This window comes from Lichenostomus cassidix, chromosome 2 (genome assembly GCF_008360975.1).
Source record: "Lichenostomus cassidix isolate B80296 chromosome 2, HeHo_3.0, whole genome shotgun sequence".
Lineage (NCBI taxonomy): Eukaryota > Metazoa > Chordata > Aves > Passeriformes > Meliphagidae > Lichenostomus > Lichenostomus cassidix.
Genome location: NC_139482.1, coordinates 91,966,554 through 91,992,908, shown reverse-complemented (window position 1 = coordinate 91,992,908; position 26,355 = coordinate 91,966,554). Strand labels below are relative to the sequence as shown.

Below are 26,355 nucleotides of genomic sequence, written 5' to 3'. Positions count from 1 at the left end.
ATCAAGTCCAAGCAAAAAGTTATGCTGAGATGATTTGTGTTTGTTGTTCCCTGATTGCTGACTTCCTTAGCAATCCCAAGGTAAAGAGCTTTTCTCTTGGCAACAGGGTGGCATTTAAGCAGGTACAATAACAAGGGCAGTCACCTGAGCAGATTGATCAGTTGTTTCCAGCCCAAGAGCTGCTGGTCAGGGTGAGATCGCAGCTGGCACCAGCTGAAGGAGCTGGTTGGCAGCCTGGAGAGAAAGTAATTTACTGTTGTTGAGTAGAAACAAGTTAAAAAGCACCAGCACCTGGCTGGTTGAGCAGGAGGGCAATGTTCATGGTTTGTTTATTCAAGCCTGTGCCGATTAGTTTTGTTAATATTATAGGTTTCTTTCCCAGGTTGATTTTTAACAAATATGCTGTCAATAATTTTAAATGGTGCTTAGAAAGAAGCCTTATGTCTAAATTGCCACAAATGGCTAGAAGCTAAATGAGAGTCAATTCTATTGCTTCTAAGATCCAAACCTGGCTCTTCAGCATATCTAGGCTTCTCCCCTGGTTTCCTTTCCTGGTTTTGGTGGCATTTCCCCTCTCTCACTCTCTGCATTTCAGTACAACCAGAAGTTGCACAACAATTTACAGGGGCTGGTTTTGTTAGCTCCAGGTCATACATTGGCTATGAATGTCACCACCAGTGAAGGAGAAATCCTGCCACTCAGGCCAGCACTCAGAAGTATACAAAGAATATGTTAATATTTTCACTGTGTGTGCCCAGATAGGAAAAGGAGGAAACATCTTCTAAAGGGAAAGAGAGGGTGTGCCAAAAGCCAGAAATGAAACAATTCCTTTAAGCAAAAAGTAATTAACGAAGAGAGAAAATGTAGCTGATAAAAGGCATAAATTCATGAGTATCAAGTGTGAAATCAGAATTCTACTTACATGCCAATTAATATTCCTGGATCTTCGGGGCTACAATAAAAAGAAAAAAAATAGAAGCCGTGAGTAATTTTTTCAAACATGTTTTTGTTTAATTTGCAAGTAAATTTGGATTGAAATATTGGCAGAAATCTGCAGAAATGTCTTTCAGAGCATGGATGGCTAGATGAACAGATAGGCAGGTAAAAAGACTTCAAACAAATAAAAAAAAAATTAACAATAAGAATCTTTAGGGACACAGAAAAACTAATTTAAAGAGAAATCAGAAAGGTCACGATTGTTTACCCAGGAACAAAAGATGAAATTGGGAGCTGCTAATCTTGGGGTACTGAAACAGCAGCACAAAACATGCTCAAAATCAGTGACAGCAAGCATGAGATGTTGAAGGAGACTCCTAAAATGAGGCTGCAGAGCTCAGTGCTGCAGTGGGTACTTCCAGCAAGGGACCTCCACGTGGGGCTCTCTGGAGTGACCTGCAGATGGTGATAAAACTGAGGGTTAAGCAGGGATCTCATGCTGCAGGCAGCTTCCTAAGGATGAGAGGTCAAGAGAAATTCCAAGCCCCACTCTAGCCCATAGGTGTCCTTGTGAATCCCTCACATGAGGTTCTGGGACAGCTTCATACCAGCTGGGGTGCAAACCCAGTGTGTTACAGCAGTTTTTGTGGTCTTGCTGATATCCATGTGAACTCCACTACATTGTGTCAGTTTTCAGCACACAGAACTTGCAAAATGAGGGTGTTCTAGTAATGAACTTCCTGCTTTAAGAACTCAATAACAATTTTATTGCTTGTTTGAAGTCCCTGCTTGGATGACTCCAGCTTAACTCAGCACCCTGATGCAGTTTGCATCTCCTTTGCTTCTGCTATCTAAGTTTTGCCATTAAAAGAAATATCTTACCACAAGTTGAATGGAGAAAGAACCATATCTCTCTCCTCCTATTAAATAGAAGAAATATGCTAATTCTGGAAGACAATGCTCACTAGCTTTCAGGGTGCTTGGATAGGCTCTCAAGAGCTTTTGGATTTTTCCCTCGCGTTCTCTTGCCTATTTTTGGCAATATTTCCACTCTGGTAGTATTAGGAACAAAACTACAGGACAGGTATCAGGCAGAGCAGGCTGTCTTTGTGGCAGAAAACTCAAGGGAGGCTTTGTCTTGGAAGGCTGAGAGCAGTCCTCTGCCCCCTCCCCTGGTATGAGGATCACTTGTAGCCCCAGATTAAACAAAGGTCTCTACCACCTTTGTACAATGAATTTTTCTAACAACATTGAGGCGTTTTTCTCTTTTTCACACAATTTATATTGTACAGGCTTGTGATTACAGCAGGAGGGGTAAAGAGTCCCCTCTGCATTGGTTTTACCATCCTACAGAAAGGAAGTGTCTTCTGTGATAGAAGCAGGGAGCTGGGACTGAGCATTTCTCTGCTGTACCACTTGTATTTACCTTTACTCCTTTAGGTTCTTAACATCTCTGTTTCCTTGCACAGTAAAAGGGGGAGACAGCAATATGCAAGACTGGCATAACTTGCAGATGTGTCACAAGGATTAATTAGTGACTGTGTCTGAAGTGCTACACAAGTGATAAATAATGTTATCAGCACTGGAAGCTGTCTCTGCTTGAATAGAGAATGGCTTCATAATTATATTTTTTCAGCCTTCACTTTCTTAGCTGTTATTTTTCTTAATGACCACTGTGGTCCTTCAGCTCTGTTTTTCTTCCCAGCTCTGCAGCATCCCCAGCTGACACTAAATGCCGGGGGGGGGAGCAGCTGGGAAAACAATGCAAAAATGAGCCTGTTGGGAAGCTGAGAGACACAGTGCTTCCTGACATCTCTGAGCAAGGAAAAAATCTTGAAATGGCATCCAGTGATGGAGGCCCATTCATTGTCTTTTATTGAACCATCAACAGTTGTGCGGGGGAAGGGAAAACTGCAACGAAGGTAGACTTGTAGTAAACCAACAAAATCCCAGATGCTGCTTCCTGTCCCTTCTCCTCCAGCAGTGGGTGATTGCTATAGGCATTTGGACAATGCATTTAACAACGTTTTAACTTTTGGTCAGCCCCAAAGTGGTCTGACAGTGGACTAGATGATTATTGTAGGTCCCTTCCAAATGGAATATTCTATTCTATTCTATTCTATTCTATTCTATCCCTAAGAAAATGCCTTCAGTTTCCAGGTGAGTGTAATTCATCTTCACACAAGCATTAAATTTTTGAGCTGCTGGCATTATCCACCTGTTTCTCTTATCACTCTTGTGACTTCTCTCTAACCATTTGAGCCTCCAGCTTCCAACCTGCTACTGCATGGCTGCTGTGAGCTTCCTCGGCTCTCTTCTTCTCTTTCATTCTACTTTATGGCACCCCTTCCCATGCATTTTCTGAAAGTTTTTGTACTGAGGTGAAAGTTCAGCAGAAAGGACAGTTTCTTTCAGCATCTTTCTTTCAGCATTACAAAGAAGTAATTTTATTAGAACAGGAACTACAGTCCTTGCATTTGTTTCTTATATTCCTGTCCTTCTTTCTTTCTGTTTCAAGACCATTTAAGATCTCCTTGCTTGCTCTTTTTTAATAGTGCTCATGAAGCTCTATGTAGTCTCATCATAATTAGGTATGAGTTTTATAGAGAAAAGATGTAAATTTGGGGGTTAGATTATGGAAGGTTTCCATAAAACCAATGACGTCTGGGCAGACATGGAGAGAAATGCACATTGCCATTGGGCTATCTCAGAAAGGTATTTCACTTTGCTTAAATTATACTCAAATTTGATAGAAGACTTTCAGATAAAGGATGGTTGCCTTCACCTAACTGTAAGTGTTTAGGAGACCACAAAAATGGTTGAAGTATAAATTTGATCAGACAAGACAGGTACTAACCTTGTTATAATCCCTCTTGCCTGAAAACCACATGGATAGTCATGACTGGAAGGGACTGAAGTTAATCTCTGGAGTTCACTCTGAGCAGCCATTAAGGATTTGTCTTTGCTCTTTATTTCCAAGGAATAGAAGCACCTTCCAGCTACTCTTGCACTTCATCTTTGCCTTGCACACTGCATTGTCTATCTCAATAATGTGTATCATTTAGTATGGTCAGGAATGCAACAGCTAGTCAAAAAAAGTTTGACAGCCAAAATATCAGCCAGCCTCAAAGCCATCCAAAGCAGACTTCCCCTGTGCTTTACCACCCTAAGAGACCTAAGGTCGCTGGTGACCAGCAGGTCAAGAGCAAGAAGACCCCTAGCAGAAAGCAGTCAGCTTGTGTCCATATCCAGACTATTTCAGAATTCTAACCCGCAGGCAATCCTGGCTATTTAAATATTCTACTTTAGTGAATAGGGAAAGAATTCTTTACTGTCAGGGTGGAGAGGCACTTGGAACAGGTTACCCGAAGAAGCTGTAGATGCCCCATCCCTGGAAGTGTTCAAAGCCAGGTTGGATAAGGTTCTGAGCAACCTGGTCTAGGAGAAGGTGTTGGAACTGGATGATCTTTGACATTCTTTTCAACCCAAACCATTCTATCATTCTGATTATTGCCAAATAGAGTAATTTCTTTAGGTGTGGCTTTCATCAGCCTTGATTAGCCTGGCCAGTTCCTATTCCTGTTCTTTCACATTAAGGCATGGAAGTGCCTTTAGGTATTTCTTAATGCAAACTCAACATGCCCATGGTAAAAAATACACAATTTTCTTTCATCTCCCAAATGCACATCAAGCAACCTTTAGTCTAGCAGAAAGGACAGAACAAAGAACCTGTCCAAAGCCTAACCACAAAATCATGATGGCACAAGGAAAGATGCAGTAGCCTTTGTTGGATGCTGGTGTCTACTAGGGAAAAAAATCAGCATATTTGCGCTGATGAGACTCAAAAAAGAAACCAAAAATGCAACGTGGGATGACAGGATATGTGCTCATCTATTGTAGTATGCAGGAGTACAGTAAATCCTGACCAAAAATCCTAACCAAATACAGGGCCAAATTCTCAAGTGATAGTAGTGAAGTTGAGAAAGATTGGCCCAAAGGAGAAATTAGCCTTGAAGGTGTAAAGTGATATCCCACAAATATGCAGGCAATCCAGCATACAACTGCATGAGGAAAATAAGGTCATTTCATTAATGAGATTAGTTTTTATAATGAAGAAATGTTTGGCCCAAAAATGAAAGGTTCTTCTAAAGTCATAGTGTACATCACTGATGCCTCTCATCTGGTCCTTGTTGGCCTCATAGCTGTACTGTGTGGCTTTTGGCATGGTGATAGTTGTTGATTTTGTTTTCCAACTCTCTTTCTTGGCAGACAAAATTTATTTTCATAGATCTTGTAGGAACTCAATATCTGTGGGACCCTTGGCCTTTCTATCATATTTGGCTGAAACATTAGAAGACACATGTGCTTGAGCCAGCATTTTCAGAAAATTCTCTGGGTTTTTTTAAGAAACAGGGTATAATAGTCACTTAAAAGTCGTTTCATCTTTTTTTATACCCAAATCAATATGGTGGCTTGCTTCTAAAATCATGTCAGGAAGGAAAAACAGATCAACTTATTACAGGATTGTCTTGACCTGCAGGAATTAAATGAGACATCCCATTTCATCAAGTAGGAAAGGCTCTGCAGTGCTCTATACATTCACTTTTTGCCCCCCAAACCAAATGTCTCACAGTTGTGTTTTCATCGAGGCAAACTACTGCCAAGCACACAAAACCCTTAAGGAGCAAAAATTTAATTAGTCAGCATGAGGCAAAGTGTGCAACAATATAAAAGGAATGGATTAACAAAGAAGATAGATTACAGCCAGGTTTCCAAACAATCATAACCAGCCATGACAAGGAAATTAAATGCTGTAGAAATTTTAAAACTATGTGATCATGCCCTTTCTGTGATTACAAACACTATTAAAAACCAGATTACCTTTGTGATGCTAAATACTTCTAAAGGGTTTTCACAAAAGGGGAGACGGAGACTGGACATGGAAAGGAAAAAGCAGAAAATTCATTTGTTACGGCAACATGAAGCACAGAAGCTTTTCTTTGTAAAACTCTGTGGAAGAACATCCATAGCAAGAAATTTACTTGTTAACTCTGAAAAATATGTGAACAAAGTCATGGCGATATTTTAAACTGTGTTCTTTTATGATAATAAAAATTATATGGCCTTCTCCTCATGGTAAGTAGTAAGGATTTCTGTCCTGGCTGGACAGTGAGAACATGCAGCAGCCCTTGGAAACCACACAGCATCCACAAACTCAGGGAGGTGCATGCACCAGGGAAAACAAGGAATTACAAGAAAGGCTTCTCTGTACAGACAGTGACTGGAAAGGGTGCAACAGCATTCACTTAAACTCTCACGAAAGGGAAAGCTTTGCAAACCTTTAAAAGTGGTTAAGGATCTGTTGCTTGAGACAGGCAACATAATCAAAACAGCATTCTATGATGAAGAAAGATGTGCTCAGCTGCATTTATTTGCTGGAAAGCCATTTCCCCCCGCTCTGTCTTATGAGACAAGAGGCACATTTTTGTATGCTGCAATTTGTTATGTCATGCTTTAACCCAGCAGGCAGCTCAGCCCCATGCAGCCACTCACTCACTCACCCATTCCCTGATGGAATAGGAGAGGGAATCAGAGGAGTAAAGTGAAAAACTCATGGATTGAGATAAAGATGTTTGAATAGGTAAAGCAAAACCCAAGGGCAAATGCTCAGGCAAAACAAAGAATGGATTTACCACTTCCCATGGACAGGTGGGTGTTCAGTCTTCTCCAGGAAAGAAAGGCTCCATCATTCTGACTTGGGAAGACAAACACCACACTCCAAACATCTTCCTCTCCTCCTTTTTCTCCCAGCCCTTTATGCTGAGGACCACACCATATACTATGGTGTATCTTTTGGGTCATTTTGGGTCAGCTGTCCTGGCTGTGTCCCCTCCCACCTTCTTGTGCTTCCCCAGCCTCCTTGCAGGTGGGGTGAGGTGAGTCTGAAGATCATGTCCTTGCTTGGACACGGGGAATAGAGCATGTAGACTATGGGGGTTTTCCAGCCTTTTAAATGTTTTTAAAATAGAAAGGCAATCAGAGCAAGCTACTGGTTTGCACCACCAGTAGGTTGATCTTGGAAACCAGGTCTCCCAGCCTTAGTTTCTGCTTGGAATATGTCTTATTTGATATCTGTTTGTTATTTTTTTTAAGTCTTCTGAGATTGTTTTGGTAAATAGAAAGGTCCCCTTTGAAGCCTAATGGTTTCAAATGATACACAAAGTGTATCATTCTTAGTATAAAAATTTGTAATATACAAATAATTTTGTCTTGAACATACATCTTGGGAAAGCCAGTTTGTGCAGTGTCTTTTATTCTTTGTGAATAAGGGCTGGGTTTTGCTAGAACTATTACCAGTTGTGTTTCATAAATAGAATATTTATGAAGAGAGTAATATGGTCCAAATTGAAAAAATCCACTGTAGTGAAACCCCTGGGACTAAAATCTTTTGGAGCTCTGTAAATATTGTAAGTATTCCAGGCATTTACTTGATGTGTCCCATAATTTAAATCAGTTTATAAAAAAAGGGGGCTGTCCGATTTTTATGCAGATAACAGTGTCCCTGCCACAGAAAGCTCCATGAAGTGGTGGTTAATAGCTGACCCCAAGCTGAGCATTTTAACAAATGACTAGTTTGAAATGCACTGCACACTTTTCAAGTATCAACTAAGATTATAATTTTGGAAATAACTCAGCCTACTGGGCACGGAGGAGGATAATTTCAGAGTACTTTGCAAGCCTATAGAATTTGGCAACTGATAGGCTTGCCTACCTCCTGGGAGGTGTCTCAAGGTGTCAAGGTGCTGTCAGAAGGCAATTTAAATAGCATGAGGGTGAGTTATAATGTAAAGGGGAAAGAAAACCAAATGTGTATGTTCAGTGATGTGCTGTGCCCACAATACCTGAGCCCACAGTGCTTTCTGGACACCACCATGGGAAAGGAGAGTCCTGCAGCCATGCTCTGGGACCCACTCCGACCCCCTCCTGAGGCTGACACCTTGGGTGCATCCCTGTGGGATCACTGCTGAATGTCTCATCCCAAACTGGGAACTGCCAGCCCTTGGTGTTACACAGCAAGGGTGCACCCCAAGGGCTACACTGCATGGATCAGTAAATTTGGAACACTTACTCATGGTCTTGTGTCACAGTAATAAAAAAGGGAGTGCACAACCTAATGGAGCTACAATAGAAGCTGGAAGAATGAGAAACTGTGTTAGAAGACCTAGGAAGGAATAGCTGTAGTCCTTAATCCACCTGGTTGTAGAGATGATAAAAACTTTGAAGGACTTTTATTCAGGTGTTGGGAAGAAGTTAATTTATTGTCTTGCAAAAATTGCTACAAAGGTATGCCACAAACCAGTGTGGGTTATCCTTCTCCCTTCCTTCCCTCCCCTGCCACACAACTGGGAGAGAAGCCAGGACCTGCTCAGTGTAGCTGCTGAGGACTTAATTTTTAATTGCTTAGGCAAGATTAACTAGGTGAGCTTCCCAGCCCAGCCACAAATCTCATATGGCCAGAAGCCTTCTCACAGGGTGAGGAAATTGTATTTCGTGTAGTCCAGTCAGAATGGGTACCCCCATGGTTTCTGCTGAGGAAACTATGCCTGCTGAACCTCAGCACTGTATTTTACGTGTCACAGCGATGCCTGTCAAAACACATAACCTGACAAATCCAGAGAGCTCATCACTATGTATAAATCGATTATGGAGTTGAGCAAATACAAAGGGAATGTCAATTGCTTGAAATTCTATGCTATTAACCCAAGAACGCTGACAGGGCTTGGTGTCAGGTCTTAAACCAGCTGACAGGCAATAATAAGCAACAAACTAGTTCCACTGATACCTTTCAAGGCTGATGATCTAATGAACTGCAGAGATGTCATTCAAGGATAAGGATATCTTCCTGAAAAGCACAAGGTGAAAACAAGCAAGGTGGAAACTGATGTAACACATACTTTAGCAAAGGCAAACTCCAGTGATATAATTGGAACAGTTAGCTAAAGAAGCAGATGTCACTGAAGTATTTTGGGGTCTCCAAACACTGCTCTCCCAACTGAAAGCTTAGTTGCTACAAAAACATGCATAAGAATTATTTCCAAAAATTCATCCACAATGGTGTGTCTCTGGGCTTTTAAAACCATTACACCTAATTGTAAGGATGTGATTATCGTGGTGATTATCCGTGAGTGAGGTGAGATTTTCTCCAAGAGGGTCTTCTAGTGCCCTCAGCAATATTCATGCACTTGTTTTTCCCATGGCAGAGCACCATCACAGAAGAAAAAGTTCAGAGGATGAAGGAACAATTCATGTCTGTCTACGATGTCACCACAGATGGACGCTTGCAAATCCAGGAGGTATCTCTGTCCAATCACGGCCTAGGATTTCTTTTATAGAAGGAATTAGAAATAGAACAGACTTTCTATAGGGTCTGTAGGAATAGGACAAGGGGTAATGGTTTTAAACTGAAAGAGGGTAGGTTAAGAGTAGATCAAGGAAGACTTTTTTAATGAGAGTGGTGAAGGACTGGAAGGGGTTGCCCAGAGGGTTGGTTGATGCCCCATCAAATGTCAGGTTGGATGGGGCTCTGAACAACCTGATCTACTTGAAGATGTGCCTGCCCATTGTAGGGGGATTGGATTGGATGACCTTTAAAGGTCCCTTCCAACTCAGACCATTCTATGATTAGGACCTATGGCAGACTTAGGAGATCTGGAAGATAGAACCTGGGTGTGGAGGACGTGACTCATGGAGTATTACATTAGCCAGATCTCTTGGTCTGGAGTTTATTTCCAAGGGAGAAACATGCCAAACTAATATTTCACATACTGGCTCAGTAGCCACCCAAGTTTTTTCTTTTCTTTACTTTCATGGTGTGGGTTTGTTTTTTGTTGTGGGTGTTTTTTTAAATGTTTTTTATACAGCTTGCAAATATGATCTTGCCGGATGATGAGAATTTCCTACTGCTTTTCCGACGGGAAGCTCCCTTGGACAACAGTGTGGAATTCATGCGGGTCTGTATCTCCACATTGCTGTCTCCCCGTTGCACACCAGCAGCTTCTTCAACACCAACCCTTCTGCCCTCTGTAGAATAGAGCATGGGAAATAGATGGTATTGTGGAACCAAAACACGTTCTGACCTGTTCAGGTAGAGAAGGTTTTACATTATTTACACCAGCAAAACAGAGGTGTGGTAGCTAGGACTGGACCAAGGGTACCCAGAGAGCTCATTACACTTCACAAATGCTCTCAGCCACATATTAGTCATGCCACCACAGACAAAACCTCCCCACTCATAAATTCACCCCTGCAGCTCCTCACCTGTAGCTCAGCATAGACCAAGAGGGTGGACCAGGCATATTTTAACCCCCATTTCGTCTTGAAAGATTAGACTGTCAGAGCATGGAGAGGAAACCTCCATAACTTGGGTCTACAAGCCCGTATAACTTTGTCCAATCTCCCTCTGATCTCTGCCCCTAAGTATCCCAGCAGAGAATTTCAATTTTTCCAAGACCGCATGTGGTTACTTTTATTTCACATACAAGCTGGGGCTTCTGCAGATCAATGGCCAGTTGTGTCTGGCCTTGACTGAGGGCAATAAAAGAAGTTGCATGTACAAATTAGGTAAGAAATGCAAAGCAGTTTCTTAGTATTGTCTTCCTTTTATAGACAGTGTCTGCATTTAACATGCAATAGCAGCATGTAGCATGTACAGCATCCAAGTATGAGTAAGAGCTATTGTGTGAAAAGTTTATTTTATTTCATCTACAATTAATTATATGTTGGATAATGCAACAGCTTGCTAATTATGGAAGTTCTGCTTTGAATCTTTACAATATATCACCAAGCAGATAAGTAACTGCAATATTTATGTGCTCATATCAATCATCTATCCCCATTCAGATCTGGCGCAGTTACGATGCTGACAGCAGTGGATTTATTTCAGCTGGTGAACTCAAAGTAAGTTATTCTAACAAATCTCTTTGGGCTTGACCTACAGCTCACTAATGTCAATGGGAGCCCTTCCATCAGCTTTACTCATTTGCTGCCTTTTTGTGTGGTTGACAAATGGCATTTTTGGGTTGTTCATAGAGAGTTGAAGGACTGGTGCCTTCTGGCATGGTCTCAGGGCCCTGCAGGAGGGAGGATGGTTTGCTATTGCCTTTGATGTTCTGCTTCCCCCTAGCCTCGTCCCATGACCCCAGTTGTCTTGGTGACCCCAAGGCATCCAGTGGGCCCCACAAGTGCTGCCTCACCTTGGCTTTGCACATGTACCTCTGCCAGATAAACAGAGCCAAAACCATTGTGTTTTATCTATGGGATTTCTTCACAATCTCATCCTGAACCTGCAGATTTTCTGAACACTGATTTTTTTGTTAAAGCTCAGGCTATTGAGGCAAGAGCCTGTTCAGAAACCATAACTCAAACACTTTGAGCCAGCAAGCACAAAAATTCCATCCCTGGGCTGCAGACCATATGCTGAAGTCTTAGTGTGTGTCTTCAGCCTATGTCCCGCAATGATGTAAGAGGATGCTTAAGTGTTTTGCTGAATGGCAAATATTTTGATTTGAGATCAGTTAATAAGTATTGCAGGACTTATGTTATCTTCACTTATTTTTTTGAGTTAATTAGGACTCACTCCATTATACCTACCCAGGGGAAATTTGGTTATTTTCTAATTTATTAAAAAAAGTTTCATCTAAAAAAAATTGAACTTTGTCAAATGAAAGACACTAGTACTAACCAGGAATGTAAAACCAGATTCATGTAACCCTGCTGAATTTGAATTTAATTTCTTTCTGTTACTTCTTGAATTTACTCTAGAGAGTAAAATTTCTCTCTTTTCTTACTACAGGATTTCCTGCGAGATCTCTTTTTGCAGCATAACAAGATGGTTGCTGAAGTAAAGCTGGAAGAATATACTGATACTATGGTAAGGAAAGATAGAATTAATGTTGTTTAGATCAGAGAACAGCCTAAAATCTCCTTTAGGGTCAAAGTCTGTAGGGCCATAAAAGCCCTCTTAAAATGTGTATCAGAGATCCCTGTGAGAATTTAGTGCACGCTGCTGCTAACAGTTCTTTGCACTAGACATCAGCTGTGAAGGCTTTTCAAATATTTTTGCTTAGAGCTGAACTATTTCTTATGAGGAAAGAGCTCGACTCTACACCAAAGCAGGCTGAGCTCCTAACCCCTTTAAATATAGGTGAAGTGCATCCTCCTTCAGGATATCTTCAGCCTCAGCCAGATCTCCAGCTCATTCACTTCCTCCTTCCCTCCCTCCTAGCAAATCCTTTTGCACCCAAGACATGCAGGTATCTGGCTTTTCTGCTCTGCAAAGCCTAGCAAGCATTGCTGGCTCCCTGCTGCTTCCCTGAAAGACTGGGAGGCTGAAAGTGTCAATTCTCTGCCTGGTTTATTACAATATAGCTTTTATACTGCAATCAACAACATAATATTTGGTGTAGGTTTAGCATCAGTCACCTGGATCTCAGAGAAACTTATTATGTCTAAACATCTAAAAACAAGAAAAGAAGGGGAAAAAAGTCTCATTTCTGATGCCTTTCTCAAGGGTATAATTTGCATTCCACTAGCAGACATCTATCACCACAATTTTCTAAATGGTTTTCAGATGGGACTGCCTTGTTTCTTGGCACAAAATCTGTGTTTTTACCTAAAAACCAGCTTAGTATGCAAGCAAACAAGGAGCTGCCCACATATTTTGCAATGCCATGTTATGTATGTGTGATGTGTGTGTGCCTAGAAATGTGACCCTTCAGAGCAATGTGAGAAACTGTACCGTTACAGACTGTGTGTTTTGTTTTTCATATTTATAAGACAGTGAAGAGAGAGGAATGACAGCTGCAGAAATTATTTCCAACTGGCAGAGCTTGGAAACAATAAAAGCCCAGAAATTACAGCTAGCTCAGAAATCTTTCTGGTAGCATTTGCTGGTGGCAAATAGCTTTCATTCTGCTCCATTCAGGTTTCCATCCCCAGTGCTTAATCTCTGATCAGGTGTTGGGGAATAGGCGAGCTGAAGCTTGTAGACAGTGGGTGGTTCCTCCAACTCCTTTCCTTTCCCCTTAATTTCCCAAGAAAGATTTGTGATTCCAATACCCCAGTGCAGCTAGGTATCAATGCAGACCAGGGCTGGGAGCCAGGAGGTCTGGTTTCTATTCCCATGGCTTCTTTTAGAATGCCTGTGTATCTCCAGAGAGGCAGTTTAGTCTCCATGTTAGAAGACAAGATTTGATCTGGGAAAAGGGATTCTTTGTATATCTGGGGAAATCTATGGTCTGAAATGCAAATTTGGCTCCTGAGGACAAAGGTTTGCCAAACTGCAATGCCAAAAGAATCAGGGATGATAACAGCTATTAGAAAATGAGGACATGGCAGATGATTATTTTTTCTTTGCAATTCTTTTCTCTAAGCTGAAGATCAAGGATGTTTATAAACACATCTGATCCCAAAAGCTAAGGCAGGGTATGAAATTACCACAGGCATAATCTTACCCTGCGATATCCTGAAATAAAATAGAGGACATTAATTCTGTGTGTAACAACAAAGTATCCACATGGGCAGTATCCTATAGCATCAGATACACTGCACAAATGATTGCATAGGAACTTATCTGAAGTAAGAAGGCAGAATTCCAAGGAGAGAAGAAAGATTCAGCCTTTCATTTGCATGGCTGGATTAAAGAGGGAGAAGTGACTTAAGCAGCAAAGATTTGATGTCAAGGTCCAAGGCAATGGCAACTCATTGCTTTCTCTCTCTGCTTTCCACATGGAGTGAGGAGCAGCTGGAGTGCAGAGTCCTGCAGCCACTGGACTCTGCCACCATCACCACTGTGACAACAATTTGTTTTTGTATCTTTAGCAACCACCAGCAGTGATTCCTTTACTGCAGATTGGACATACTTATATTTCTCTCCCCTGTTGCTTTTCTCCCACTCTTTTATCTTTTTAGAGGACAAAGTCCTTGGGACCAGGACCTGTTTCTGCTGCACACAAGTACAGGATCTCTCAGGGTGGCCCATCTATCCAATTCAGGGCTTTCCAGGGCCAATGTAATTATTATTCAGTTGAAACAAGCTGTGTCCCAAGGAGCTGTAAACCCATCTGTCTCCACAGGAATATACACATCCCTGCCCTTTTTTCTGTTCGTGCACAGCTGGCTGCAAACATCTTAAGCAGCTACTGATATCCTGAGTGGACCCTAGGGCTTCTGGAGATAGAGATAAAGAGGAAAAGGCATAAACTATAATTTTAAAGAGGCTAGCCCTGGCTTGAGGGGAAAAAAAGGCAGCATTTTATGGTTCTGTGCTGGGTATTTGCAGTCAGTGAGCGGTGTGAGCTGATATCATATCAACCAACCAGAGCATGCTAAATTCTTGCCCCTTGTGCTGCTATGAATGATCTCATACTGCATTTAAAAAAAAAAAAGGCTGAGAAGAGGGAGAAACTATTTCTTTTGGAAGAGATTGGCTGTCTCTGGAAAAGAGCATCACTTTATCAGGTTGCTTAGCAGCCACTTCTTAAGAGGCCATTCTGTTTCCTTGTGACCTTGACATTCTTTCTTCAGAGAACATTGATATAGATCAGGGATTTGATGAACAAGTGATGAACTCCTGTAAAGAAAACAGGTAGCAAGCACATCGGCATTGCACAAGCTCTGTGAGTCTGCTAAATCAAATCTAAAAGAGCACTAAAGCCACTGGGGAAAAGCACAAAAGAATATTTGAGTTCTCAAGACTATTCATGGGGGAATTGGAGTGACAATGCTGTGCTGAGGGAGACCCTTTGTAGGCACTGTTCTTGGTTTCTTTCATGCCTATATAGATATGTGTTTGTATTATTAATCATTAAGTATGTATTAATAATTATTTACATGCACCCACTTGCATGAGAAGATGTATAGTCAGGTGCAGTTCTGGGTGCAGAAATCTATGAACAGCTTGACTTTGGGGACTGAGGGGAGGCGAGAGAGGTCCAGCAGTGTGTGCTATGGGAGACGGAATGAACATAGCTGAAAATGGATGGAGGGTTCAAATAGCTTGGTGAGAATTTTCTGCCTTCCTGAATTAACACAAGCTGGAGGAATGAATACCAGCCCCTCTGACACTTCTTGATGAGGACACTGTGGATGATAATGGCAGAAGAGCATTTTCCAATCCCTCCCACCACCCTTCAGCCTCCGAAGTCAAACTGTTAATAGGTTTCTGGGTCCTGGTGAAGTTTCAGCCTAGAAATACTCATCTCACGAATGCATTTGACATAATTTTTTTATGACAAATTCCCTACCTGTGCATGCACACAGCTGTGTGCTTAAGCAGGATATTGTAAATGCCAGGATATTAACTAGATTTAAGATAAGGTTTCTGATAGTCCACAGCTTCCTAGATAGCAGCATGTTACTTCTAGTTTGTAATCCCAATGTCTGCAAGCTCTTTTCTCAGTCGAACTTCAGCAAATTAAGTTATATATTCTGTCAAAAGAGTGACACATGCAACACTGACATTCACTTTTTACTTTGCCTTATGTTGATAATGTCAGATGCAGCATTAAAAAACTCCTTCAATTTAAACATTGTTATATTTTTGTAAAATGTAAAGATAGTTCTAGCCCAGCCAACATGCCGTCTTTGCCCACCACAGGTTAATAATCTAGGGAGACAATAACGTAAGTGCAGTCACTAATAATTTAACAAGTATTGGTCATGAGCTACAGCATTTGAAAGCTTGTAGATGGTGATGACTAAGGATGAAATCTTAACCCCCAAGAAGTCAGAATAGGTGTTTCTCCCATCTGTAATGATGTCAGGGTTTTGCTGGGCTTATTTGCAAAGATTTTTCTGGGCACTGAGCTATGTGCCCTGAGCATGCCAGCCTGTGGCTGAGAGCTCCTCATCTTCTTGGTGCAAAGGGAAAGATGTTGGCTTCTCACTGAAGATGGTCTGTGCCCACAAGTATGCATTGTGGGCTACCTTCATTGTACACTGGGGGGATTTCTGGTGCTTTTGTGGCTGCTGCCTGTCCCCTTTGCAAGGATAATGCTGGGGTCTCAGTGTGGTCAGTTCCATGGCTGTGAAAGTCTATCTGTGCTCAGTGTTAATGCAGGGAAATAATAGCCAGAGCACAGAAAATTCAGGTGATTTAGACCCTTAACTCCTTACTAGTCAAGCTAGCATATCTTTGTCAATGAAGTCTCTTATGACCACCAAAGAAATGGTGTAATATTAGAAAGACAAATATTTATTGTAGTGAAAAAAGGCCTAAAGAGAGTTTGCTATGTTTGTGAACGCACTGAGCAAACTTCCCAGAGCTCTAGAAATACAGTAGGAGTGGAGTGTGGCCTACAAGATTGGTTGCCTTAGGCACAGTCTTTGCACATCCTTTCTGTTCCTGGTAGTGGTCCATGCTGGCCTCCCTTGCAGGCAACTCTATAAGGATGCTGAGAGGACCCACACAGCTGATGAACACAAATTTGCCTCCTGTGACCCTTCTCAATTTAATGCCAGTGGTGCTGTCACCTCCAGTTTTGCATCACACTTGCTGTAGCATAACTCAAGGGAAGCAGAAAATCCCTTTTAAACTCAAACTTCATTTCTGAAGATCAAAACCAACAGAACTTAGGAGCCTCCACGCTTTTGAAAACCCCAACAAATAATGCCTTGGTCTCTTAGGAATCAACACACTCACAGAAATCTGGTGCTAAAGGACTTGTCTACACGATACAGGTGATCTGGCTGGGCAGAGCACTGAGCTTTTGTCCTGAAGGCAATTTGTCCTGAAGGTAATTTGAAGCCACCTGCGGTGGCGCTCCTGCCACTCTGCAAATGCCTTTGTGACCCCATCCTTCCCTAAAGAAAGAGGCCATAGACAGTCCTGCAGGTTGGGCTTATGCCTGTCTTTATGCAGTCTCCATAACCTCTCTACTCACTGCCCAACTTTTGTTTCAGCTGTTGGGCATAGGTGCCCATGATATATATACATTAAAATATATTTGGAAGAGTAGGAGGTCAAAAGGTCAAACAAAACAGACTCTTTCAGTGTACCACTTTATTACACACAAAGACAAAGAAACCAGATAAGGTATAAAAGCAGGTTTTTGTGAGTCTGCTGAGCACAGAACTATTTATTTTGGTTGTTTACTTCTTTCCTTATCTCTGTCATGGAAAATAATTCAGATTTATAGTCTTATATTGCTCTTCAAAGAATGTGTGTGTTTGTCATATTGTGGTGTTTCAGTGGCCTTCTTTACAACACTGGACTGGGAAAGCAGAGATATTTCCTTTCCAGAATTAAAAGCCAATGGCAGTTTTGATTTTGCACTTTAAAAAACAGAGACATAACAACTCTTATTTGAAAACCAAGCTCTTACATATTCTCTGTCTGCCTCAGAGTGCCTCAGAGTACGTTCAAACAGAGGTGTACCCTCGGTGCACTGCCATTAAAATGTCAGTGAATTAATTTGTGCAAACACTTTAAAACATGGGGTAGCTTGACAGTAAAGGAAATGCATCATTTTATAAAGCATACTGCTAGATGCAACAAAGCTTTTAATAAAATTGAGTGCTATTTAAACATGCCAGGCCTTGTCCTTAACCACATTGAGATGTTTCATATCAACCTGGCAGTGTAAATATACCTTTCAAGAGTGTAAACTGAAAATCCATCAAATTTAACATATCAAGATGGTGTTTGAAGGCAAAAGTTTAAATTAGAAACAACCTCATAACCATTTCAATTATCTGTTTCTCCCATGATGCATGCTTTGTCACATGGGGTAGGTACCCTCTGTCATTCTTTGTGTACTCATGCACACAATTAGCAGATCAGATCAAACACTCACATGCTTGAAACTTGAAAGTTTAATTAAAAAATGTTTCCCTAGGATGTTCCCCAAGTAATGCAGCATACGATTGCCATGTAGTGGGTATGCATGAACTCCGCTTGTCCAGATAACAGGATTAGGTCTATCTTATTAGCTGTGGTACCTGAACTAATTCAGTGAACACTAGCCCATCTTCCCTACATGTTTCCCAACTTTCATGTGTTAGTCACTGGGAAAGAATTAGCATGGTCTAGCTCTTCCACTCAGACTTTTGTTTTCTTTCTGTTGACTGGTATGGATGATCAAAACATTGCATATGCTTGAAAATGGTATTCAGAGTAGTCATGGCAGAAGAAAGCCAAACAAATAGAAAACAAAAATATTCTCTCTTGCAGAGCTGAGTGAAGGAGGTCAGGGGCAGGAGCTGGTTAGCTGTTAGTAGACATGGTCAGCCATTGAAAATTTAATATCAAGCTCAAAGACAGGGTGCAAGAGAAGGATGTTTCCTTTCATTAAGCTATCCTCGAAGGAGTTTATTATTTCTCTATTAAATGTGTTTTAATGGGGTCTGTACTGCCGCAGGAATACTGTAAAGGGTTCAGAAGTTAATAGGGTTGAAAACTATATGCTCACAAAATTGATAATGAAGCAGAAAGCCTTTCACATCTAAACCATCATCTCTAATCTAGTCTGTTTCATTAAGGATGCACAAAACTCTTCAGCCTCCCAGCTATTTGCAACTTCTGAAACCACGAAAATTTGCTGCACCCACAAAGTGGAGCAGATGCAGGGCAGGTGGGACACATAAAGTCCCAAGGCAAGGACAGCTATGCTGAAATGCTTATTTATTTATTCCCTGGAAAAGGAGGTGAGGCTGGAGATGTTTCACTGAAAAAGAGACTTGAGACTTGTCCCAGACAAGCCTATGTGAAATTAATATTATGCCCCAATTCTGGTTCTTGAATAGGACACTGCCAGTTCTGTCCTGGTCCTGTAAGCTGCCATTGTGTTTATCAGCGAGCTTGTATGGTGATCAGGACATTGTGATCATGGAGCTGAACTTCTCCCAGAAATTCTGTGTTTGCTTTTCTGATGCATCACAGAGGGAAAAGCACATCTTAATTTGAAGTCTAGGCTGAAGCACCGAATTTTAGTCTCAAGACAGTAATTCTGAGATGCACCAGAAATGTGAGAAAATAAAGCACACTTTCAGGACCTCAGAAAAGTGTAGGAGAATCCAAGCTACAGGCAGTAAGTTTTTGTGTGTTTTGGTAAGGACACTGTATCTTTGATGAAGACCAGTGCCTTCAGCCAGAGCTGCCCTGACCTGGCAGCCTTCTGTTTCCCACCAAAAGCTGTCCTTTCCCAGCAAATGCTGTCCTCTCTCACCACACCAGCTGCACTGTTTTGTGGTGAGTTCCTACAGACCATGTAGGTAACTAATACTCCTTTGTGGCCTAAACCAAGGGATTTAGAGTGACATTTTCAAAAGCACTGAAGTTACTGTAGAGCCCAAGGACTATGGTTTTCCCACCATCCACACACTGGTACTTTCTCTAGCCCTCTAAATAGGGGTTGTCTCCATAAGCTTCCTTTAGGGAGCATATTTTAGAGCATTGATGTAAGATGGATGTTGCAAAGTCACCTGTGGTGGAGTGTGTGCAAAAGTGAAGCAGTAGGGGTATTTCTTTCTCTCCTCAGACAACAGACAAAACCTGGTAAGGCATTGATGTTTTATTTGGAGAGAGGCTTTTGAAATCTTATCTGGGATTATTTATTTCTAGAAGGAACATTTATCATTTTCTATGACCTGCAGAATAACTCCTTTATCAGCCAAGAACTGAAGGCTTGGGTTTATCTCTGTGATGGCAGTGGAAGGCTGTCATTGTAAGGACATTTCTCCCCTTGGTGGCACCAGCAAAGGCAGCTTCTGCTCCCATCCCTTCCTTCAGCCTTGTTCCATTGCAGCTCCAGCAGAGACCAGGGAAAAGCGCCATACTGCTTTGGGAAAGCTAATGGGGCAAGAAGCAGCATGCAAGAAGTTAGATCAGCTGGAAAGGGACAACTTGGACTGATGCAACCAGAGGGAAGTCCTCAGGACATCTTGGCAGCTTTATTCATCTCTTGAGCAAAGGAAGATTCAGCAGTCTTTCCTCTGTCATTCAGTGGCAGTGCACAGAGCACATGTTTGTCTGAGGCCAGTTAAATGGGGAAAATTACTTTCCTTGTGTGACTGAACACCCACATGGCTCTCATGATGTCATTTTTCCAAATATCTCACTATGGGCCTTCAATCATTCACAGAACTTTTGTACTGTCTTTCAGGGGGAAGAAAAGTGAGCCCATACCAAATGCCTCTTCAAAAATCCCACCCAAACCTCAGTAGTGTAAAATACTCAGAACAATTAATGGGATACAATCTGTTGCAGAATCTCCATCTAAATGTAGGGTTTACCATGGACTTGCTGTCCTCAGCATGGCTGCCTGCCCTTGTGCAAGGGACAGGGAAGAGGCAGCACTGATGAAAAAGGCAAAGAATCTGCCCCACCCCATCACCCCAATGTGAAATATATTTTCCCCAGACCTTTGAGCCATGAGTTATTCTGGTTTGCAACTCATTAAACATCCCCCCACCCCTTTTCTTGTAACTTACCCTTTTTTGTGCCTTGAAGAGAAATGCAGAACCAAGCACAACAAGTAAATAAATATTTTTTGGTGAGGGCTGATCAAAATTATGCTAATCAGGAAAGGGAAAGAATAAGTTTTGAATTCACACAGATTAAGCTCCTGATATTCACAGCCTGAACCTTCTTCCCAGTTTTAGTGCATTCTGACAGCAGGCCTTAAGCCAAGCAAACCCCACAGCTTTAGTGGTGTAAAATCCTGACCTGAGTGCTGATTAGAGCGTGACATTTACACCTCAGCTGCTCAGTAGCCACAGCAACAGTCAAAGGTAAGGATGGAGTTCAGCTGGAAGTGTTTAGAAGTTCCCCCTCATTTTTTGGCATTTTTTCGGCATTTTTTTTTCTGGGGCCAAGTCAATGTCAGTATTTAGTTTCTGAAGGTATTTGCTGCAGACCAGCTTTATCGCTATGTAAGGCAGGAAGAGAGCCATGCTGGTATTTGATTGCCTTGGGTTGCTGCTGTCAGAAAGCTGCCGGGTTTTGCCATTCCCTAGTGCCACTCTTGCACTTGGTGCTAGCACAGGATGCCACGCTGCCTGAGGTTTGGAAAAGCACCCTGAGCAAGCAGAGGGGAGGGCACAGGACAGAGCAAAATGTATATTGGCATGTTTTGTATGTGTGTTCTCCTAATGGCCCATCTATTTTATCTCTGCCTTCTTGATTTATAGATGAAAATCTTTGACAAAAACAAAGATGGACGGTTGGATCTGAATGACCTGGCAAGGTAGGATTTAATAATGTTGATGGGCTTTCTCAGCTCCCAGTGGTATATCCAGGCAAAGTGATGTTCTCCCTCTAGGGACGTGCAGTTGACTTCTACCTCCTTTTGAATTAAATCTGCTCGGATCCCAGGTCTCCAACATGTGGTCCCCATTGCAATAGTCTGAGAATCTAGAGCCAGTGATAGGAGCAATGCCAGGACCTGTCTGTAACATCACTGTGCTCTGGCATGATCAGTGCTACCTCTGAGATGCTTCCAGCAGGTGGCAAAGCAACCAGTGGGTCTGTTTCTCCAAAAGAAGGATGACAATCCTTTCAACAGGGTCACAGACATGAGTTTATTTTTCATCATTATGTGCAGCAGGGGTTGCAATGCATTTTTACTGCATTTTGAATAATAAAAGTGCCACCACAAAAGAGTTTGGCACTGGTAGTAAGAAAGAATTTGGAGAGCCAAAGTGACATGCTTGTGAATGAAGCTGTGAACTCAGTCATGGGCCTCTGTGTCTTTTCTGTCCTTGATGCCTCAGAGGCTTTTAGATTATTTTCACTTCCTACAGATAGAGAGCATGCTTCTCTTTGTAAAGGCACGTGCATTGATTGGATAAGACTTTAAATGTGCAGATACAATTTTAAAACACCAGTTTCGATGACGAGGGGAGAGAGGTGCTGGTTTGCCACTGTTACTTTCTGATTGGGATCATGACAAATGCCAGCACAAATAACTGCAGTGCATGCAACGGTTCCCTTTGGCCATGGAATATATGAGGGGAATCAGAGGCAGGATGGGGAATATCTAAAGGGGGTTGCTGTTACAATTTCCTCTTAAATACAGTTCCCTATTGGGAGCCAGGCCATCTGAGACTGTCCTCCAATCTGAGCACATTTCTCACACTCCAAGTCCCTCCATGTGCAGGCACAGCCCAGCATGCCCTGTGCCATGGGCTCTAAAAACCTCAGGGTCAGCAGAGCAGTTGGAGAGAGAGAAGGGTTTATCAGTGCTTGGCAGGCATTAGGAGATGAAAAGAGAGGACTTCTGCCAGTCTTGGTGCACAGGCTAGTATTACTTTGTCCTTTACTTTTACAACCACGTTAAGTCTCCCTCCAACAGAGAATCATAAATCACTCTTCCTTTAATGCAGCACAGCAATCCAGTTGCAAGGAATTACGAGGAATCCAGTTACAAGGCTTGTCTGGAAGTTCTTGCTTCGGAAGCTGACACCCTCTGTTGTGCAGGACCACCAGAAATGCTCTGGGAGAAGCAATAGTGCTAATAGGCATGTTTGTGGTGAGCCAAAGGGCACCCTCTGTGCCCCATCAGACAGGGAAGAAGGCATGTGTTCCCACAACAGCACCCTGTAAATAACCCCACAGGCAATTTTCTTTTTTATAGGCCTGTAATCTAACATCCCTTTGATTTACAAACAAGGAGACCTCAGAGTAGTTTGTGTGCAGATGATCAAGCGAAAAGATCATAATTTAAATCTCTCCATTCAGGATTCTGGCACTCCAGGAAAATTTCCTTCTACAGTTTAAAATGGATGTAAGTAGTACTAATTTTTGATGCATTTATCCTGTCTCTCTCAGCTAAGATGACCTGAGCCCAAACTTGAAATTTTTGCTTTAATTTCTCTTCTATTTGTCCTCTCTCTATTCAGGCTTGCAGCACAGAAGAAAGGAGGAGAGATTTTGAGAAGATCTTTGCACACTACGATGTTGTGAGTCCCGTGAGGCAGTTAATTTCCTCGCAGTTTGTAAATGACAGATTTAGCATGTGCTGCTGAGACATCTTTATCCTGCTGGGTGCTGTTGGAGTCACTCAGGAGCAGCAGCTGTGCCCAAGACCATGGTCCATGGGCCCAGATGCCAGAGTAGGAGTGATAAAGTAGGGACAGAGGGGAGCAGTGCTCAGAGATCTTGTGGCAATGACCCATTTTTACTCTCCCCATTGCCATGGCCAGTGCTGCTGCATTAGCAGTTTTCCTGCAGGAGATGAAAGGGAGGCAGAGGAAGTGATGGCTTTAGCTCCCACAGTCTCTGGGAGTTCAGGACTTGCATCAACACCACATTGAAAAATAAACTCCCTTCCAATATTGAACCCATGGTTGGTTAGGGAGCCTGGCTCAGGACAGACACAACCATTTAACTGCCTGTTAGACATCAGCAATTCAGTGCCACTTCTGACAGTCACACAACTCCTTCAGGATGTTTAGAGACATTGCTCTCATGTGGTGGGAAGAGATGGTTTGGGAAAAAGAGAAGGATCTTAGATATTAGATATTAGGAGTAAATTCTTTACTGTGAAGGTACTGAAGCACGGGAACAGGTTTTCCCAGAGAAGCTGTGGATTTCCCATCCCTGGCCAGGTTGCATGGGGCTTTGAGCAACCTGGGCTAGTGGGAGACATCCCTGGCCATAGTGGAGTGGTTAAAACTAGATGATCTTTCATGTCCCTTCCAATGAAAACCACTTTATGATTCTGTGAAATTTATGCTATAAATCTTGGTGACCAGGTGGTGGTACTGGTGGTACCAGGTGGTGGTAAACATTGTAGTGGTTTTGACTCACTGGGGAGTTTTGCTGTTTATTCCTTCTTTCAGAGTAAAACAGGAGCACTTGAAGGCCCAGAAGTGGATGGGTTTGTCAAAGACATGATGGAACTTGTCAAGGTATCTTCATGGCTCTGTTTGTTAATCTCTGTATTTCTTTAAGATCAGTGCTTTTGGAAATGCTATGTACACAGAGACACTAGTAAGAGCATAGAGTCAAATTTTAGTTTGATCATCAGCAGAAGGGAAGGTCACATCTCAGCATATATACTGTAGAGCATTTCACTGTATCACAAAAATTCTGCCTCACTAATTAATATATCTTCCCTCAGCAACTGTATTTTAAAAAGGTCCTTTCTAGTTTGTGCTTCAAATTAGGCAGATGTTACAGCATGACAAACTGTTGACATGGATGAGTCATCACAATTTCTTTCTTTTTTCCCTGTGGATGTGGTTCTCACCAGAATGACCTCATGGTTCATTAGCTTATCTCAAGGGCTGCACTTGAGAATAACTTGAGGTTTATCTCTAAGCCAGAATACTGTAATGGGTGTGTCTCTTCAGCTTCTGATGGACAGAAGAATCTTTCTTCATTGGATTGTCTTGAGTTTCCAGATGCAGTCCAAGATAGAGATTTTGACCCAAACAGAATCTGATCTTTAGCTTCCTCTGAGCCTGAGCTGTTGCATTTCCACACACTGTGAGCTGGCACAGGGCTGTCTGTGCTGCCATGTCCATTCAGGAGAGAACAGAGGATGGCAGCTGTGTGCTGATGGCTGTATGTGTGTTCTGGACATGTAGTGTGCAGGGAAGGGTGTGGAGACAGGCAGGAGGTTGGATTTGTGCTCTCTGTGAGTGTGAGTAAAGGAGGGAAGTTTGTACTTTGCCTAAGAGCCTTCATCAGCACTGTCCTTGGACACCACAAGCTGTGCAATTGAATTTGATCCCCTCTTGAGAAAGTGGGAAGCAGAGCAGACAGTACAGTATTGGGAGCATACAGACTGTGTGCCTATAAAATGTGTCTTCAGTATCAATTTGGTCCACAAAAGATGTTTTTACGTTGCTGACTATCCTGTAAAATAGGAGTATGCTGACAGAAATGTCACATCAGTCCTTGAACAGCAGGTTTGAGAGAGGAAACCAGATGAAACCAGATGAAAGCCCAGGTTAGGTAGAGCAGGGATCTGCATTGCGCAACTTTCTGAAGTTTTCTCTTATATGGCTCAGATACTGATGGCCTTGACTGAGCAGAAAAGTCATGGTGCATTTCTGTACAGTTACTCACTGTCCCATGCCCCTTCTGCTTTTGCAGGGCATACTTTCCCCGTCTTCTGTTTGCTTCCCCGCAGTTTATGAGCTGATGTGGGGTCTTTTGGTCACTCTTCCTTGGGTGGATTTCCCGGTTGCTACATGGTGGGCTGCTTTACAAGCTGGGGAAATCCAAAGCCATTTTCTCTCTCAGCACTGTTTTTCTCTTTGCCCACAGCCCAGCATTAGTGGAGTGGACCTGGACAAGTTCCGCCAGATCCTGCTCAACCACTGTGATGTGAACAAGGATGGGAAAATTCAGAAATCTGAACTAGCTTTGTGTCTCGGGCTGAAAATTAACCCATAGCTGGGAAAGTGCTTGTGGTTGTGTTTCCCTTGAAAGATTTGCCTGCTGCTCCTCGTAGAAGTGTGTCTGTGCTGCTGTGTGAGCAATGGGGAGCTGAGGCACCGTGCTACCAGGGTGGACAGTGGGATTTGCACAGGAGCCTCCTCACTCCACCAATTCCTTTGTGGTGTTCACTTGCTTCTGCCACTTGTGGGTCCCCTTAGCAATGTCTCTGCCCACCAGCAGATGAGCTGCTCAGAAAAGAGAGTGTTGTTCTTCTGCCCTCATGAAACACTGCCCTGCCCTGCCCAGTCTCCTAGGATAGGAACAAGCATCTCCTCAAAAACATCCCCTCAGTGCTCTCAGAGTGCAGCTACTAGGTGTTTCTGATGGTCACTTTGTATGTGTGAAGTCATTACTTTGGTGAACATTGTGCTTTGTGCATTTTAAATATTGGATGGGTCACAGTGTATTTGTGCAGAAATAAAATGGCAATTACAGAAATTCAGTAACATCAAAGTTTATGTGTTATGTACAGAAAGCCATCTGCCACAGGCTGGCAGACTGTACATAGTAGCCTTTCATGTAAGATGCATCAAATGGCAAGAGGTTTTGTGATGCCTATCTGTTGTGGGGTTTAAATGTACAATGAAACATGACAGAGCCTTTCCATGGGGAAATCACACACACCCGGAAATTATGTCACCCTGAGGATGAAGCCACAGGGTAACACCACTTCTGGAGGACACTTCTCTTCTGACCCAACCTGAAATAACCTACAAGGTTTCAATAAACTGGAAAACTGGAAGGACAGAAGCCTGATGAGAGCAAGCTCCAACACATGCTTGTTTCTTTTTTTCAGTCTGGTAGGGCTGGTAGATACTCATAACCCTTATTAAACTTAAAGCTTCCCATAACTCCTGGGCCATGAGTGTAATCCCAGAGCCCAGTGGCAGCAGCATAATTTGTGCCACATATTTCCCTATACCAACAGCTTTGCCTGAATATTCAGAAAGTGTCATACCTACAACATCATG

The 26,355-nt window shown here is 42.4% G+C and overlaps 1 protein-coding gene across 2 annotated transcripts in view; it reads left to right on the top strand.

Annotated features, from left to right (window-relative positions):
- The window catches only part of SCGN (secretagogin, EF-hand calcium binding protein), a 28,790-nt gene extending 2,968 nt beyond the window's left edge, over positions 1 to 25,822 (top strand). For both annotated transcript variants that reach the window (XM_085052392.1, XM_085052393.1), the window contains exons 3-11: positions 9,198 to 9,290; positions 9,858 to 9,947; positions 10,837 to 10,893; positions 11,789 to 11,866; positions 21,124 to 21,179; positions 22,673 to 22,718; positions 22,834 to 22,893; positions 23,776 to 23,844; positions 25,211 to 25,822. In XM_085052392.1, the coding sequence (XP_084908518.1) occupies positions 9,198 to 9,290; positions 9,858 to 9,947; positions 10,837 to 10,893; positions 11,789 to 11,866; positions 21,124 to 21,179; positions 22,673 to 22,718; positions 22,834 to 22,893; positions 23,776 to 23,844; positions 25,211 to 25,339 (678 nt within the window). In that variant the 3' untranslated portion in view covers positions 25,340 to 25,822. The remainder of the gene's footprint in view (positions 1 to 9,197; positions 9,291 to 9,857; positions 9,948 to 10,836; positions 10,894 to 11,788; positions 11,867 to 21,123; positions 21,180 to 22,672; positions 22,719 to 22,833; positions 22,894 to 23,775; positions 23,845 to 25,210) is intronic.
- The last annotated feature ends 533 nt before the right edge of the window (positions 25,823 to 26,355 follow it).